General features: G+C 40.3%; 1 protein-coding gene across 11 annotated transcripts in view; it reads right to left on the reverse strand.

Annotated features, from left to right (window-relative positions):
• Positions 1 to 16,558, reverse strand: part of LOC136058555 (poly(rC)-binding protein 3-like) — a 480,047-nt gene that overhangs the window by 22,701 nt on the left and 440,788 nt on the right. For 9 of the 11 annotated variants that reach the window (XM_065752105.1, XM_065752098.1, XM_065752096.1 and 6 more), the window contains 6 exons: positions 14,850 to 14,966; positions 9,429 to 9,560; positions 7,173 to 7,301; positions 5,202 to 5,345; positions 1,433 to 1,489; positions 846 to 921 (listed from right to left, as the gene is read on the reverse strand). In XM_065752105.1, coding sequence (XP_065608177.1) covers positions 846 to 921; positions 1,433 to 1,489; positions 5,202 to 5,345; positions 7,173 to 7,301; positions 9,429 to 9,560; positions 14,850 to 14,966 — 655 coding nt within the window. The remainder of the gene's footprint in view (positions 1 to 845; positions 922 to 1,432; positions 1,490 to 5,201; positions 5,346 to 7,172; positions 7,302 to 9,428; positions 9,561 to 14,849; positions 14,967 to 16,558) is intronic. The other 2 variants (XM_065752106.1, XM_065752104.1) reach the window with 1 other exon arrangement.

The following is a 16,558-nucleotide window of genomic DNA, read 5'->3' on the forward strand; positions in this document are numbered from 1 at the left end:
AATTTGATGTATGTGATAAAATGTTATTTGCCATACAAAGCATGTACCAGTATATACGTGGTGATTTATTTATTTTGTGAAATTGAATTGAAATGAAATAAATTCACAATTTATTTTGTGAAATTTTCAATGCCAAGCTCCAATGTAGTGAAGTACAGTAAAAATGATTTATTGTATGGTTAACTGACTTGACTTCTCTTTTGACATGAGTTCTTTCTCTTGAACAAATAATTTGCTGTCGGCTCACGTACTTCAATCAGCATACACCGAATTTCACATTTCATAAGTGAATTGAATTTCCACTGTGGTTTGTAAGCAGTCATCTGCTCTAGCAGGATGTGAGGTAGTTGTCCCTGCAGTGACAATCAGTGATGGTCTTAACATCTGGCTCTACCAGGAGCTCCTGTTTTAGCATGCAGTAATTTCTTTAATCTAAATTTCTATACTGCTGTTGCATACTGTTTTCTTGTGTTTACTTCTTTACAAAAGATGCTAACAAACTGGATATTTAACAGGACAAATGTCCAAGTGCTTCACTCAGTACCAACTGGTAGATACTGTACGGTCCACAATAACATTACAAGGACTGAAATAAAGAAACTCAGGGTTTTTAGCCAATGGCACAAACGGAGTGGGTTTGATTAAATAAATGTAACAAACAAAGCATATCTTAGTAGTGATGAAGGGAATTGTAACAGAGGCAAGGGAGGGAAGAACAAAGATTAATGTGTCAAAACAGAAGGATCATTGGTCATTGACCGCATTCATTATTAAAATGATGTAATGACCACGGGAAACAAAGCTGTTAAGAAGAAGGACATCCCCAGGAGGTCATGGGTACGTACCAGGGAAACCAGGGGTGGTCTGCCCAAGGGGAGTAAAGGGGGGATGCTGCATAGCCAACTGGTGAAGCTTGGTCAACTGCAGGGCAGGATGGGAAATTAGAACTAACCAATCAAATGGAATTATTTCAGAGCAGAGAAACCATCTTACATGTTCTAAAATTGGATTAATTAAAATTATATTAAAAAAAAAAAAGGTTTAATATTCATTCTGATCTACTGTAGAGGAAAAAAAAAACACAACAAAAAACAACAAAAACCCAAAATTGGTTATAAATGACATCTCTACTGTTATTACATGTAGCAGCTATTGTTAATATTAACTATTTACTGTAGGATTACATATCAAAAGAATTCAGATTTATCACATGCAAAGACGACTGTAATAACTGTAATTTGTTCCTGGGCCATTGTACTTTCTAGTAATTATTACACAAGATAAGAGATGCAGCTGAACTATAATGTATGGCTATAACGTATGTCACGAGGGACATGTGTCCTTAGGCCATGTTAACTCCATTGCTAGCTGTAGAAAGTAAATATTGCCCGGAACAAATAAAAGGGTGAGGAAGAAAAAGGGAGTAATTTACATGTGCTGGACTCACGTCTGGATGAGGGATGGCATACTGCCCCTGAATTGTAAATGCCTGGAAACAAGAAGCACAGGGAGACACAGATCAGCTGTGTGGGACAAGCACCAGGCAGCCTCCCACTGGCCCCCGTGTGAATGCTGCCCACATCGTAACTCTCTACACAGAGCAAAGCTTAATTTTCTTGTGCTGCTTGATAATGCTGGATGCAGTGCAAAAAGTTCTTCGTGGAATGTTTGGGGTGATGTCAAGAGCTACAGCTTACTCTGTCCACCCTGCTGCAGGAGGTGGCTTGCTTGGCCCACCAACACAATGCTACCAGATGTGATCCCACATGGCGCATGACACAGCCCCTTGCCCCCCCCTTAAAATCCCCTGCTGGCCCAGCTCAACTGTGCAATAGCCTACACAGAAACAGCTACAAAAAATGTCAATTTTCTATTCAATCCTATAGAGCTTTTCTGAAAGGAGGGGTATGTCAGAAAAATTTGAATGTGCTTATGCTTAGACGGGCAGGGAGGCAAAAGGACAAATTATAATGTATAAATATTTGTAGTGGGAGAATTATAAACAGGAACAGAACTGATTAGCTTAGTTTGCAAAATGGTAATTTGACAAAGGGCCTCTTAGAAAGCAATGAATCCTCTGCAAATGATAAAACAATTCATTTAATGATGTTCAGATATTAAAACCCTTTATGCTCCAACTGCTTAATGCACATTTCTGCAGCAGAATTTCCCTTCTGGAGAATAAACATTTCATTTAATTTTGAAATTAGTTATAAAACAAGGCTGCAATCTGGCAAATATTATGCACATGAGCAGTTTTCAGCCAGAAGTGAACTACTGGGCTCAACGGCGTGTTCACATGCATACACACTCGTGTGTTTCTATGGGGAAGACCATTAGAAATGGTTTATAAATGAAGAGGTCCCCAGCTACTGGAACAGACTCTAACTGTCATCAGTGGGTCTTACGCAAGCAAAGTGTGTGTTTAAATGTTTTAGCAAATGAGGACAACCTTAAGCAAATTGTGGAGGGCTTTGCCTGTAGCCAAGCACATGAGCACATGAGCAGTCCCTCAGATGTTCAAAGGATATGGCACTGGGCTGGGACCTAGCATCATGAGCAAGCAGTGGGTTTGGAAACCATACTTTGGTCTCTTGCCCTCTCTGGTGGGCCAGAAGCATCCAATTTATCTTGGGTTTCCTTCAAATCCAGCTGAGAGGACATCATCTTTTCACAGGGGTGCTTCCCAAGCTGCAATCTCCAAGCCAGCAGGAACTACTGCAACAAAACCTGTCAACAAACCTGAGAAAATGCACCCTCTTTCTCATCACTGTTCTTGCTCATACTTCCAGGTACATAGGTGAAGAAACAAACAAAACTATGGAAATAACGGGAGTAGCTAATACTCAGAGCTCATTTTACTAACTCTGCCCTTTCTACAGCAGATGCATAAGAAGTACCCAATAGTGCCTACTGAGGCATCTGTACAGTAACACTTAGCAAGGACAGGAGTGACGAGTCTGCTTCCATCAAAGCTTAGGACAGCTTTCCAACTGATGCACTGACAATGGTAAGAGCAAGAATGACCTGGCCTATGTATCATCCTCCATTTAAGAGGCACAAAGCAAAGTTGTCACCATTGAGTACCAGCTAAACAGCAATTCAGCACAAGGAGGAGAAATCTGCTATTTGCTTCCATCAGGTGGAAGTGCAGGCTTTTTTTAAACCATTGCTTAGGCTGGATGTTGGTAAGAGGCAAAGCAAAACAGTACAATTCAGATTTCTTTCTGTCATGTAATGCAATATCGAAGAAGCACAAGAGAATTAAAGCCATACTTACAAGAATAAAACCCCAACTTGTTAAGTAAGAACAGAAATCAGATTTTTCTAGTGTTGTTTGATAAGCAAGCATTAAAAAACTCGAAACCTTTACAGATAGCCACGATGTTACTTACTTAGAATAGCAAAATAACTTCTGATATTGTAGCCAAAAGGCTGGGTGGACTCAACACTCTTGATGAAATTTTAATTTCAATATTAATTTCCACTCAGGAAACCCACTAAAGCATCTTTCCATTGTGACTCTCAAACATACCTCAAGCATTTTGTAAAAAACTTTGCTTAGTCAGAGACCACATTCAAAGCACACACAGCTCATCTGTCTCAGACACTCTTTCTCATGTCAAGAAGGTTATATTAGAAAAGTGACACCACCATTTTAACCGGTAAAACTGAAGATGGCAAGAACTACCAGGCCCTCACACAAGACTCTATCATTTATATGAACTGTTTTGGTCACCCTAGAAAACAGTTTCAATGTTTTTCATCACATACAATCCTTCAAGCAACTACAATTGGGAATTACTGCACCGGTAATAGGGGCTGCTGCGTAATTTACACACTCACTTCTTAAAGGAAAGCACTGCAGTATAAACTTAATATATTTCTGGAATAAATTATTCTGAACTCTCAAATCAACTTTTGGCAAATTATTTTTAATTCCAATTCAACTTTGGTCATTATGGAAGCAATCTTATTTTTGAAGAAAACCTAGAGAGGCATACGTGGACATCAGGAATTTAGAGCTACTATATCCAGATTATAAAAATCCGGGTATAAGCCACAACATTTCATTGCAGGTTGGAAGGTAAAACAAATAAAAAACAGACAGTTTATTACAAAAGGCCTTTAGGTGGAAATGGCTTGTTGATGTTCATTCAACATGTTTAGAAGCTTTCTGAACACTGGCAGACTGGGGAGAGAGATGATGCTGCGCCAGCAGCACCTTATGCTGCCTGCCCTACCAAGAACTTGGTGTCTGGCTCCTTAAATGATTTCTGTATTCCCTGTTGGCATGAGACATGGTCTCTAGGCCTGCAGATGTCCCACTATGTATGTCAGTGGTTCTTCCCACTGGGTAACCACTTAAAAGGGGTTTTGCTTTCATCTTAGATAAAAGAATTGGCTGAGATGGGATGCCTTCCACCAGGGAGACTTCACACACATAAATCCCAAGAAGGGAGATGGATGCCTTCCTTCATCCAGCCTAGATGTAAAACATCAGGATTTGGGCACAGCTTGGCAGCATCCCAGACCACATTTCCACTCTTCACAACTTGCTCGTTACAGATCCCCTTGTGTGCTCCCTGTAGTATTTTTAAGGTAGATATCAGCTGCATTCGCTGTTGGTTCTTGATTTACTAAAAGTGCATTCCCCTTGCAATTCATGGTGGTAGAGCAAATTCCTGTCACAGATCAGCTGCTTGTTGCAAACTCACTTCAGGACAGTATGGCAAAACAAGGAAGAGTTACACTGCACATGGTTTTTAAAAGCAGACAAAAACCCTCATTGATATAGCATAAGATGAAGGGGAAATAGTCAAAAATTCACTATATAAAAAAGATACAGGAAAGCTCTGATTCCATTACAAATGAGACCTAATGGCTGGGAAGGTCTGCACCTACATTGATATAGTTTCTCTAGCCTCAAAACCCCATTGCTATTTGATCCTAAGGAACTATAGGGCAACAGAAGTTAAGGGTATTACTGAAGTCACCTGCAGAATACCCACTTCCCAGGCTTATACAGCAGCAGGAAACACACTGTGTATCAAAAGCACCCCACTCAATGCCTTCTCATTGATTTCCCCTTAAGTTTGCAATGCAGTGCTCTCCTTCCTTGCAAGCTGCAAGCACACAGAGTAGACAGAGCACACCAATACTATACCAGGCAAAAAAACGAGTAAAAGTTGAAAACTAACAGGCGCTGGCTGAGGTTGGGCCAAGACGGTGTGGTTTCCAGCTGAAGCCAAAATGGTGTCTGCTCTTACCTGGCCACCTGCAAAAATGATAGGTGCAGAGGCAGGTTTGGGACGATAGGGGATGGTGGCACCTTTGGGTGGGGACTGCAGACAAAAACACAAAATGATCAAAATGCAGAATGAGACAGAACTCATATAAAACCATTCTTTACCTTGGCCAGCCTAGGCACGAGAGGTACACTGATCTGGCCCCAGCCCACCCTGCCCTCTTTCCCAAGAGTCCTAGAATCAGAAGTCTGGTGTCTGAGCCCCAGGTAGGAAATCCAAGGCCTCAGTTGCCCAACTGAAAGCTTGTGCTCATGGTTTCACTACCACTCTTAGCTGGTGAAGCTATAAAGCTTCGTTAAGCATTTTAAAGCATTTCAGGAAACAATATCAAAATGTGTCAGCGTTTTGGAAGAGTCCAGCCTGAGCACATACTGCTTACTGATCTTTCCTATGCAGATACACATCAAGATTTCTTGCTTTACTGACCCAGCTAAGTCAGCTGCTCTACAGCAAGCAACTGCCTTGATCCTTCCTCTTGTTTGGCTAAGCAGGAAGGGTGGAGAAAATCCCTCCCCATCTACAGCCTTCATTGTGCACAGAAAGGGAACGCATTCCTTGCAGCCCAAGGCAAGAACACGAAGGGAAATACCTGATCGAGGCTAACATTCTCCCCATAAACAAAGTAAAAGTGTGTGTCTGTAAAACAGGCTTCAAGCTACCCAGCACAACTGTGCTGATTTGAAAGCTTTACTACAACTAAGAAAGGTAACAACCAAAACAGTTCTATTAATTAACTCCATGTGCTTTGCTATTTCACTTCAATGAAAGCATTTGGTTTTGTTTTTTTTCCCCAAACTAACTATATGCTATTTATTCTGTGAATGCCACTTGCATATAAGACTACACACCATGCTCTAAGCTGATAATAATTACTATCATGTACTCCATGTCTAATGAACTAAAATCAGTTTTTGAATATTATCTTTTATATTATTTTTATACAGAAATACTTTCCTCCCCAAAACTGAAGCAAGAGTCACTATTTTTTCCCAGTAAAATATTGGGGATTTCTTCAGTTTTATGCCTTTGTTGCACAAGGCTGGACAATATTTAGATTCAGTGCATTCTTATAAACAGCCTGTAGTCACAGTGCTGTCTCACTGTTTCTCCTGTTTTCAAGGAATATAAAATAAGTAGGACATCAGAGATCACAAGACAGCTCCTGACTACATACAAGACAAAAATAGCCCATAAAAACAAAAACCCCAAACAGAGAAAATTTTCCAGCAAAAAAATGTGATAAAAATGGAGAAGTTTGCATATTCCGCATCAAAAGCTGTGGTTGCTGTGTAAAAGTTTTTCATTTTCATATGGTGAGGATATTTTCAAACTTCACCATAATCAGCTGACATGTGTACTTTCATGAAAGTATAGACACGTTCAACACAGGATTAAACTACTCATATTTGTGTAGAAATTAATCTTGTATCATTTAACTTCAGAGCTAAAAAAGTATCATTGCAAAGAAACTTTCTAGCCTTATGCAGTGATCTGACCCCGAGGAAGGAAAGAGTCCTGGTACATCTAAATCATGAGCCAGAATTACTTCTGCTTTAAACAAGACCTAGACCAAGTCATGCATCAGAATAAAATGTTTTTCTTTAAAAATGGGCTGCAGCTCTGTGTGAGACCATGTTTTGCTGCTTGACAGTGACATGACATCCCTGGCCTTGGGTTGTTAAGTCTGCTCCAAGAGGTTCCCAGATACCAGTCAGGTATTTGAGGCTCTTCCGGAGTCCCCCCATGAAAACCCTGAGCTGGGATGGATGGGCATCACCTCAGGGAATCCCCATCCAGTCAAAAATAAGCAATGTGTTTGAACATCTCCCATGTGAGAGGTGAGAATCCCAAGTGATCACTTACCTCCAGCATGACAACGCATATCTGTTTCACACACTGGATGATGGCATCGGGAGTGCCCGATATAGTGACTGCACGCTCTGTTGAGTTTGGCAGCATATCCCCTGCTACTTGCACTTGGGCTCCTGTGGACTTGAGCAGAAGCAAACCAAACAAAGCATCACTGTTGGGAAGGCAATACCAGCTGCTCATGACTGGGAATGGGTGTAGTGGAGGGCATGCACCTTTTCTTGCTAAATACATGGGAGAGCATGGATACACACACACCCTTACACAGCAATTGGGGTCTGGCAGAGCTCAGATTTGCCTCATCAAGCCAATTTGCAAAAACTCCCATCACAGAAAGACTTGTGCTCAATAGCTGATAAAGACATAAACTGTCATCCGAACTTCAGGACAAATCTTTTAACCCCCTCAAAGACAGATAAATACAATGGTGATTAGAGGAGAAGAGGGGAGAGCGAGAGAGGACATGAAGCCAAAATCATCTTTGGCACTATTTCACAAAAATCACAACAGAGTTTCAATCAACAGAAATAAGCCCAGACTCATTTCACATTGAATTTGCACTTCCACGTACTACAAACAAAATGTTTTTCTGGTTATTATTGAAATGCTATATATATAAATATATATATTCAGTTAGTTTTCAATTAACATTGAGTTTGTGTCAGACAGCAAGGAGTTATTTTATTTTCCTGGTCACACACAACACATGCTATTCTTCTTTCCAGAGACTGATTAAATTACACATTGCATCTTCTGTTCACTACTGCTATATAAAGACAGATATCAATTCCTTTTTCTATAACAGGCTTTGAAATTTCACCATAATTTCATCAATCTGCCGTATTTTCTTTCATTTCCTTATAGCCTTCTCTTGCAAATGCATGTAATCTTTGTTGTTCTTGCACAGCAGCCCTACATGTTGTTCAGAGGTACCTGGCTGAACAAAAGAGCATCCATTCCTCATGCAATTGCTAGTCACTGTGTTGTGGGTTGAAATTAGATCATATCTTGAGGCGGATGCTCTTTTTTTTGTTGTTGTTTGATAGTGGTTATCGATTAACATGCAGTTCTGGGTATCCATATGATTAGCATAAAATACACTGCCAAATACTGCAGTCATTTATGGATTTGCTTCCAATGCTAGTTTTGTTTATTCTTTTACTTTGGTCATATGCCAGCAATGAAAAAACTAATAACACCCTGTCCATTACCCTTCTGACTATGCAAATGTTCAGTGTGTACTCATGCTATGTTAGCCTTATCCAAAGATCCTTTTGACCACACAGTATCCTCTTACTTCTTTGTACTAGAGAAGTAGCTTATCGCTTCTGAAACTATTCTCACCAGAATAAACGCTGTAGTCTTTTTAGGTACACAGACCAATTTCACATTTAAAAATCTGTGTCCTACAAGCACTCACACAGTGTTCTGGATGAGATTTCTAGTAGTTAAAACAAAAAGGGATGACAGCTGTAGAACTTGCAGCTAAATGCCCACCAGACCATATTTGGTCCCCCCATCCATTACTATTTTAACACAAAAGAGAAGCCAGCCAGAGCCGTGCTGCTGGACAGTTCTGAGTAGCTGAGAGACCTGGAGGACAAAGGGAAACCACATCCCATGGCTCAGTGGCTTAGGGGCTCACCCAGACCCCAGACATAGCACATGATGGCATCAAGTGGTTGTGCAGAGCCTGGGCCAGAAATGACCTCTGTGAAATACATCCAAAGCACCTTACTTTTAACCAGGAAATATGTTTTGACAAACTAGCTTTGCATTAGACAGGATGCTATACTAATCTTTGTGAATAAAGAGATCAGTGTTTTCTGTATGTCTAATATTTGCACAGAAATAATGCCTTCCCTCTCAGTGTCTTCAAGTGACTCCCTCTCCCACACCCCAAAAGTAGGTTTGAAAGTAAGTACTAATAAGGGGCATAGCACCCTGACTCTTTAATGAAGAAAAAAGGTAACAAAAGACCAAGTAAAAAATAAATTTATTTTTACTTGCAGGTCTTGGTAAATAAAACAACCTCTTCAATGCCATGGGCAGGGCTGCCCCCCACCAGCTCAGCTGCCCAGAGCCCCATCCAACCTGGCCTTGAGCACCTCCAGGGATGGAGCACCACAGCTTCTCTGCGCAGCTGTGCCAGCGCCTCACTGCTCTCTGAGTAAAAAATTCTCCATTGGCAAAGTGGAGCAGAATGATACTGAGCTACTCATAATCCCTGTCAGACACCCCAAGACTTACCTCCCTGATTTCTTTGATTTTGGAGCCTCCTTTTCCTATAAGGGATCCGCACTGACTTGCTGGCACGACAAGCCGCAGTGTTACAGGTGGCTTGCTTGTCACTGAGCTGTTTGTCATTGAAGCATTTATGTCCTGTAATAGCAACATCAATAAGAATTAGCAGAGGATTTGTCATTCCCCTTGGGTACCAAAGGGCTCAGAGCAAATGCTTGAGCAGTTCTTGAGGACTTGGGCAGCTTGGAACTAATCATGGCTCACTTCTGCTGCAGATAAAGCCACCAACAATGGGGGTGATACACCATAAGCATGACTGTGCAAGAAGCGGAGGAGGAAGGCTTGTGCTCCTTGCTGTCACAGCTGTGAGACCAGGGGACAGCCTCTTTGACAACCCTGGGAGGTGACTGTGGCACCTGCCTTTTGACCAGCTGAAGCAGATGGAAAAAACAAGCAGGTTTTTTGAGTTCACAGGCTCCCCAGATCCTGCCTTTGTTCCTTTTCCACCATCTTGAGTTGAACATTTCTACTATATAATACACCTTTACGTGTCATGCAGCTTCTCTTCAGATTTGACACAAAGAAAAGAGGTTATAAGAGGGAATGACAAGAAGATCTGTGACCAATCTGAAGCAAAGAAAAGCAGATAGTTTTGATAAATATGTTGCTGCGCCCATGTTTAATTTCTCTTTTGCAGCAGATCTGTGTATTTATAGCACTGCACGCTTTCTAAAATATTTTCCATCACAGCTATGTAACCAAAGTATAAACAATAGCAGTTATCTTTACCAAGGTATTTCAACCTGTATTCATGTATTTTGTTATCTAGTCAAACTATACTGCCTGTTTTCAAGAGCTTTTTAATATACTACTTCACACAAGGTTTATGTTGTTTGAAATAGATTTCTGTTTGTTCAAAGTTTCTAGCCAAGGCAAAACTATCCCTCCAATTTCTTCATCCTCATCGTCTGAAAGGAGTCAAACCTAGACATGGAGTCTCAGTGACATATTCACAAAAGCATCAGAGCAGCTTAAAACCACACACACACGAAAAAAAAAAAGAAAAAAAAAACCCACAAAGGAAAATATAAAGCTGACCTTCCCACTGAATGAAGAGACCAAAATCAGTCTATCAATTCACAAGCTGCAAAGCACCTATCCAAACAACCCATGGGAACACCAGCACCATTTGCTGCAGTACCTCTGCATTTGGGATGGCAGCATTCTGCTGTCTAAGAAATGGCTCAGTATGACCTTGCTTAGCTCCAAAGAGATGAAAAAGTCTTGAACACAATGAGGCATGGCTGCACTCCATAAGACAGCGATCAAATCATTCCTCTGCAGCCCTTAACTCACATTTTGTTTAGTGCCACTGTCAGCGAGAGATTACAATCCAAAATAAAGTGAGAAGGATAGCAGAGTCCTGCAGCACAAATGTATCTGAAATAAAGTGCAAGTCATGCCAATTTTTCAGCTGGACGATATCACCTCACTAGATCATGTTTGTGTCAGGCAGTGGCACACAATCATCCAGATGTAGGTAAATAACTCACTTCAAACCCACCCAGCATGACCCTGATAACGTCTCCCACTTCTACATGATAACTGAACTGGTCTCGAAGCATTCACTGCACTCAGTGCATTCAAAAGTACTTCCAAACATTTGCTCATTGGAGGCTGTCCTACTCTATTTTCTCCTCATCGTTTAAAAGAAGACAAACCCAAACATGGAGTCTCAGTGACATACTCATAAAGGCATCAGATAAGCTTAAAAACACAAAAAAGATGCATGAGCAAAAATATCCCCTCCAGAACTTCAGGTTCCCTAAAGTAGTGCTGGCTGGAAAGATTCTCAAAGAACAGTTATATTTTGAACTGGAATATTTGCTTCTTGAGCCTCTGACTTTCTGTGGCACTGCATGCATCTCCCCAGGGCTTGGAAAGACACAAGAGTTGGACCTCGCATGGCTTTTTGCCTGTTTTCCTCATCTAGGAACCCCGATGGGTTTCAGTAATGTTGATAAGAAAGAGATTCATATTTAGAGCTGTTCCAAGAGTTTTCTCCAACCATAGAAAGGCTGAACAAGTATTTACATGTAAAATTGAGTACTGTACATTTATCTTCCACAGCCAAGGATGGGAATAGTCAATTATTAATGTGATTGTTTAAAAATAGTCTACATGAAGACTTGGAACCTTCAGCCTAAGAGCTCTTGACACCTGCTGGTTAGTGGGCTGCACAGAGCACAGACTCTGGGGGTACACAGCCTGTGTGGACATACATAATAAATACAAAAAGAAAACCTTCCTTCTCCCTTTTAGTTGTTGCATAAAATGCTACTTACAAACACATATTTTAACTTGTACAGTCTGTATTTTCAATGCAGGCAGGACAAGCTGCATTTTAACATAACTGCTTGAAATAAACTCTGATAGCAGCACTTCATCATAGAAACATCATCAAATGGCTTAGGCTGGAAGGGACCTTAGAGATAATCTAGTTCCAACCCTGACTTTGTAGCTGGACCACATCTAATGCAACTGAGCCACAGCCACTGTCTGAGGGCTATACCTGGGCAAACATAAAAGGAAACTCAAGAAGGAAAGTAATTCTTACTGCACTAGACACTAAAAATTAATCATAAATTCCTCCCCTCCTTCCCATCCCAAAATGTGATACACAAAGTTAGAACCAAGTTCTCACAACTTCCTTTTTTTCTGCAGCATTTCTACCTGAAAACTCAGAGTACTCTGGTTTGTGTACTACTTACATCTTCTGGATTATGGAGAGGGACATTCACAGGGACAGATAGCCCACAAAACAGTATTTGATGGAGTTTACGCTATTGTTTGCTATATATAGGTGCAGCAATTACCACACTGGTGCTCGTCAGATTTCTTAGTAGAAGTGAAAAGAATATTTTATAGCAAGAGTGGTATTTTGTTGTGGGATTTTCTGTTCTACAACTGGCTTAAAAAACCTCAAGTAAAAAGATATCTATAAGAAATAGCATTAGGTAGCCAGCTCATTTGTAAGTTTTGAAACAGTATTTCATTTTGACTCTAAAGCCTTACTGTTACCTCACTGTATTCACAGGAATAATTACAGGAAACCTAACTGATCGTAACAGACACTTTTCCTTACCACTGTTCTTTCAAATACTCTGGAAGCCAATTATATTAAAACTAAATACAGACACTTCAGAATACATATGATGCTCGAGCTCTACATTAAGTGCCAATACTCCTTTATAAAAATCAGTGCTAAGAGTCCAGATTAGCCTCTAATATCTCAGTTCAAAAATGCATAAAATCCACACAGATGCTGAAAGTTGACGTTTCTTTGCCTACAGCACACTCAAAAACATCACAGTGCTGTGTTTTTTTGCTTGTTTGTTGTTTTCTTTTTTTGAGAGGTGGGGTGGGTTGGGCACTTGATGCTATAACGGTGTTCAATGTTTTTATGAGAAATGTGGTGTTATCTCTACTGGGTACTCATTTTGATGGCAGAGATTAGAGATTCCCACATCATTTTTCAGGGTAAGATCCTAAGGAGAACATGATCTTCATCTAGAGAGAACGCTCTCTCTGAATCTCAGTGGGTTGGTATGATGCCATGCATGAAACAGTCTCATAAGCTATAGAAGGAACAGAGATGTTATGAAATAGGCAAGGAGATAAAGCTCTAATGAAGGTGACAACAGATGGTTTTAAAACCGAACTACAAAGAATTAATTCAGCAGTTCTGCAAGATTCAACTTCAGCGTTATCTCATTTAAAACTGGTACAGAAATCAAACCAAAAAAATGCACTGTGTCATAAATCCAAGGTACCTTATCAAGATATTGAACAATTGTAATACTGCATAGGAAGATCTGAAAGGCCGTGGAAAAATAGAGGAAGATGAATGGGATTAAAATTTCCAGTATTAAAAAGAAAAGTCATTTGCCTGGGGACTAACAAGAGATCTGCGGAGATCTCAGAAGTTGTCACTGAACACACCTGAGGATGAGCTGGGTACACTGCCAGCCCCAGTGCAGTTATGTACAAAATGTTACCCTAGTGGAGGTGAGGCATTTCCGGCACAGACAGGACTGTGTTAAACATGACAGCCAGCTCAGGGGACATTTAGTGCCACTAATTAAGTCCCTGTGGAACTTCATTTGCAACCTGTCCACAGTTAACATGTGCATTTAGCATTGACTGTAAAGGTACACAGGGAGTGTGGAGGGTTTGGAGAATACACTTAATGAAAGACTGAGCTTGGCTCATTTATTCTGAAAAAAGCAAAGTGTGAGAGGATAAAGCTCTTTTATAAAAATATGTCTGAGAGGAACCCTCAGGACTGGAAAGGCAAGGATTATCAGCCACTGTTGGCACACGAACAAAGCTGTAAAAACTACTCCGGAATAAATTTCCATGGGGAGAGAGGTTTCCAAGTTATCAGACAACTGAGGTTGTGAATCCAATATCAGGAACTAGAAAAATATCAAAGTAGTTTTTGATCGTGCCATAAAGGAGATCACAAAACATACTGCTTATGCTAGCAGACAATTGCACCTGATGACCCACATTCCCTCTTCCATTAGCTACACACTGGCATTCTCCATCAACAACTCTCTAAAGGCAGTTCCTTCAGGAGAAGGTGAATTGCCTTCTTCAGGAGCTTCTCCTTCCCACCGAGTACAGGAGAGACAACTGGATGACTGATTTTCAGCAGCAGAGGGAGTTAAGTCCTCTCCACAGATCATGTTTGGCAGCCTGCTGCCTTATTTTCCTTTTTTTTTTTTTTTTTTTTTTAAGTTTCCCATTAAAGTAGTGCCCAAATCTAACTGTAGCCAGACCACGAAACTTGAAGAAATTCAAGCACTTTAGGTACATATCTGCACAGAATGGTAATTCTACAGTAAATTGAGTGCTCTCTTGCCTCACTTACTATTAGTGCCTTCATTTTAATTAATGTTAAAAGCCAATCTTTAAATATGGTAATTAGTAATTACACAGGTCTTTAAAATAAAAATTTTCTAGTTGAACGAATTATATATTCATTCTGACATATATAAAATTTACATCAATACCAAATGGAATCATATAAAGACAGCTAAAAGTTAAGCAATTATTCTTTACAAATCATACTCATGATGGGACCAGACATTTTCTAAGACATTTTTCTTACCATTAGTGCACATTACCAGAAGCAATTGCTTTTCCCTGAAGCCTCCAAAAAGCAAAAGAAATGATCAAACAGCTTGTAAATTGACCCATTATTTTTCTTCGGTGTTACTGCCAAAAGCATTTATAAAAATACAACTACTTTCATTGCTATTAAATAGAACATTAAACAAATGATATTTAACATTAAAGCAAACACAAGAAAATTCAAACACTGTTTGTATTTCAACTTAAAGAGAGAATTTTTTTTCTTACCTCTTCAAATTTTAGTGCAATCATAGAAAAAGCTTTAAAAATTGCATCTGTTGGGCCTGTTATGGTCACAATTCTTTCTGGACAGGAGCCTTCGGAAATATTGATTCGAGCCCCACTCTGTCAAAAAGAACAAATACTTTTTAACTTCATACTTCCTGGGGAGAAAAGCAGGGTCATGGATATAGTTTGGGAAAGAATATCTTCAGGCATTTAATTCACTCACCTACAATTGTACCCCCAATATATATAATTTCAGCATAAACAGAACACTAAAGATTCATCTAACTGCAGGAAACCACATTCTGCCTCAGTAAACACTTATCCAGCTTTCCTCACAGTATGCAAATAGCACCATTGTAACTAAAAGGTATAAATAATTACATTATCCAATTTTTGCTTCTGGAAAGTAAACCTTAAAGAGGACTGGAGCTGCAGAATTTCAGACTAGCTTATTTTATTCAGAGAGCATTAATACTTAGAAACCTGGACCCAAATATAGTGCTTGATGTACTTAGGTGGGGCCTTGCTTCAGAATATGGGATGGTTTCTTATAGCTGTGTGTCACGGGAATTTACTCAATATGCATAAAATAATCCTTTACAGAACTATTGGTCAGACATGCAGTGGTGATGGTGTTATGTTTCTTTAAAGCAAAATCCTGCAGGAAGGAATCAGAAAACTGCTGCTTAAAGATGAAGCAGCATGGCTCTCAGGTAAACTTAGTCCCTTATATGTCACTGTAGCACTGCAGAGAAAACCCCGAAGTTAGATGTAAAATATGCTTAATGGGATTATTAGTGGATGCAAGAATCAAATCCAGTTTAGATAAGATAAGACCTGTGCTTCATCTGAAGTTTCAGCCATGGAAATGAGTTAATGCAGCCTAACAAGTCACCAGAGCATCAACTGATGCAGAGATGCTGACCTCCTTCAGGATGCAGGCCTCCAGCAAACGTGAGATACTGTGAGTTCATAGAATCATTTGAGCTGGAAGGGACCCTTAAAGGCCATTGAGTCTGACTCTCCTGCAATGAACAGGGACACTGGCAGCAGATCAGGTTACTCAGAGCCCCCTCCAGCCTGACTTTCAATGATTTCAGGGATGACACATCCACCACCACTCTGGGCAACCTAACCTGCTCCAGAGCCTCATCACTCTGACTGTGAAAAATATTTTTCCTTCTATCCAACCTAAATCTCCCCTGTTCTAGCTTGAAACCCTTTGCTTCCAAAGTTACCAGCTATGTGCTGGTGTCTGAGTCTTTATTCACGTGCATACTGCTGCTGAACAGCAAGGTAGCTTATTTCCCCGAGTGACAACAACCAACCACAGCAACAAAATACCCACACCACTAACTAATAGAAAAATCTATCTGCCACAGCATCTGCTGGCAGGTACGCTCAGTGTTCATAGATAAGAAAGGGTGGCAGAAACTTCTTCTGACAGGTGAACCTAAGTGGGGATTGTTTCAGTCAAACAGACTGAGTTCTATCAGGAAGGAGATCAAGCCTGGAGCGAGTTCAGCTGGCAGCAATGTTTGGTTGCAGAGATCACAGTCTGTCCTTGAGGTACTGCTCTACACTGAGCATGGCAGAGGACTGAACAGGATAAGCTGCTGGGGACATGGCCAGTAGACTTCTGGTCAAAACAATTATAGATTATGTGGGAATCTCCAATATTTGTGCAGAAAGTTAATGACTGCAGTGCA

Source organism: Cyrtonyx montezumae, unplaced genomic scaffold (assembly GCF_038088225.1).
Source record: "Cyrtonyx montezumae isolate F1298 unplaced genomic scaffold, pur_monq_1.0 scaffold_8, whole genome shotgun sequence".
In the NCBI taxonomy this organism is placed as follows: Eukaryota; Metazoa; Chordata; class Aves; order Galliformes; family Odontophoridae; genus Cyrtonyx; species Cyrtonyx montezumae.